Genomic DNA, 1,985 nt, shown 5'->3' on the forward strand with positions numbered 1-1,985 from the left:
CAGCGAGGGGGGCCCCCAGGGGGTGCCCCTCTTCTTCACTGTCGCTGGGGGCCCCCAATAAAGGAGTTGTGTCTGACCAGGGGCCCCTTGTTGCTGTTTCTGGAACTGCAACAGCAGCAGAGTCTGCAGGCCACGGCGTAGCCCCTGTTGCTGCTGCTGCTGCTGCTGCTGCTGCTGCTGCTGCTGCTGCTGCTGCTGCAAAACAAAAGGGGAAATTATATAGAACAAGAAATGAAAATAAATAAAACAAAAACCGAAAATAAATAAAACAAAAAGGTAAATTAAATAAACAAAAAAGGGACATTAAATAAAACAAAGAATTAAATTTTAAAAAAATGAAATTGAAAGAAACAAATGGAGACAGTAAAAAGGCAAAGAAAAAAGAAAAATAAAAAAAAGGAGACACACGATAAATCGAAGAAAAAAATAAAAAAGAAATTAAAAAGAAATAAAAGCGAAGTAAAAGGGAAATAAAAAAGGAACAAAAAGTATAAAAAATAAAACAGTGAAAGGGGAAAAGGGAGACAAGAAGGAAACAATAAAACAACTAAAGAAAAAAGATAAAAAGAAATGGAAAAAAAACAAAAAAGAAACAAAAAAGAGACAAAAAAATAAAGAAAAAGGACAAAAATGGAGACAACCAAAGAGACAAAAGAGAAATGAAATGGAGATAAAAAGGAGACAAAAGAAGGGACAAAAAGGGGACAAAAAGGGGGGGAAAAGGGACAAAAGGGGACAAAAAAAAGGACAAAAATGGGATTAAAAAGAGACAAAAAAGAGACAAAAGAAGAGGTAAGGAGGAGACAGAAGAAGAGCTTAGAAGGAGACAAGAGCAGATACCGAAAGGAAACAAAAAAGAGACAAAAAAGAAGCAAAAAAGAGACAAAAAAGAGACAAAAAAGGGACAAAAAGCGACAAAAAAAACCAAAAAAGAGACAAAAAAGAGATAAGAAGGAGAAAAAAGAAGAGATAAACGGAGACAAAAGAAGATACCGAAAGGAAACAAAAACGAAACAAAAGGGAGACAAAAAGGAGACAAAAGGGGACAAAAAGGGACAAAAAAAGCCAAAAAAAGGCACAAAACGGATAAAAAAGAGACAAAAGGGACAAGAAAATGAAATGCAAAAAAAGGGAAAAGAAATAAAACGAGACACTTCACTCACCGATAAGGGCCCGAGGCCGAAAACCGCGAAAGAACTTCCGAGTCTCCATTTTTTAAAGAGACAAAAAGAGACAAAAAAGAGACAAAAAGAGACAAAAGAAGAGACTAAAAGAGACCAAAATAGAGGCAACAAGGGGCAAATAAAAGGCCAAACAGGGGCTAATAGAGAGCCAAAAAAGGGACAAAAAAGAGACAAAAAGAGACAAAAAGAGACAAAAAGAAAGTGAGAGAAAGAGACGCAGTGGAGGCCTTAGGCAAATTTGGAGGAAATGGGAGAGACAGCGGAAAGTGGCTTTTGCATTTGGAAGGCCTTTTCGAGGCGGAGGGCGGGGCTGGCGAGAAGAGGGACGAAAAGAGACAAAAGAGACCCCAAAGAGACGAAAAAGAAAGCCAAAAGAGACAATAAAGAGGTGAAGGAGATGCGGGGCATCACGCGGTGTCTGTACAACCGGAAAAAGGCGAAAATTTGGCGTTTTTCCGTTTTCTATTTTTCGCCGAAACGCGAGGCGAGGCGCTGCGGTGTACGTACACCCCAGCAGACCGCTGGTCCGGCCGGCGACTCTTCAAATTTTCGCCGCCGGAAAGGCTCGAGCATTTCCAAATGGAAATAAAAAAGAAAAAATAAAGTATTTAAAGAAGAAAAACGAAAAAAAGTGGCGAGAAGGCGCGGCGGGCGAGGCGCAGCAGCAGCGGCGGCTGCGGTGTACAGACACCGCAGCAACCGGCGGGCGCCTTCCCTAAACGGATCTTCTTCTTCTTCTTCACTATTTATTTCCATTTGTTGAATTTATTAAATCTATTATTCTTTTTTTTGCAAAGTTTT

General features: G+C 39.9%; 1 protein-coding gene across 1 annotated transcript in view; it reads right to left on the minus strand.

Moving 5' to 3' along the window:
* Positions 1-1,212, minus strand: part of ETH_00013380 (uncharacterized protein) — a gene marked incomplete at both ends in the record, with an annotated part of 2,277 nt that extends 1,065 nt beyond the window's left edge. The window contains 2 exons of the mRNA XM_013372602.1: positions 78-195; positions 1,164-1,212. Of these exons, the coding sequence (XP_013228056.1) occupies positions 78-195; positions 1,164-1,212 (167 nt within the window). The remainder of the gene's footprint in view (positions 1-77; positions 196-1,163) is intronic.
* Between the last annotated feature and the right edge of the window lie 773 nt (positions 1,213-1,985).

Source organism: Eimeria tenella, genomic scaffold, assembly GCF_000499545.2.
Source record: "Eimeria tenella Houghton genomic scaffold, Eth_scaff10, whole genome shotgun sequence".
In the NCBI taxonomy this organism is placed as follows: domain Eukaryota; phylum Apicomplexa; class Conoidasida; order Eucoccidiorida; family Eimeriidae; genus Eimeria; species Eimeria tenella.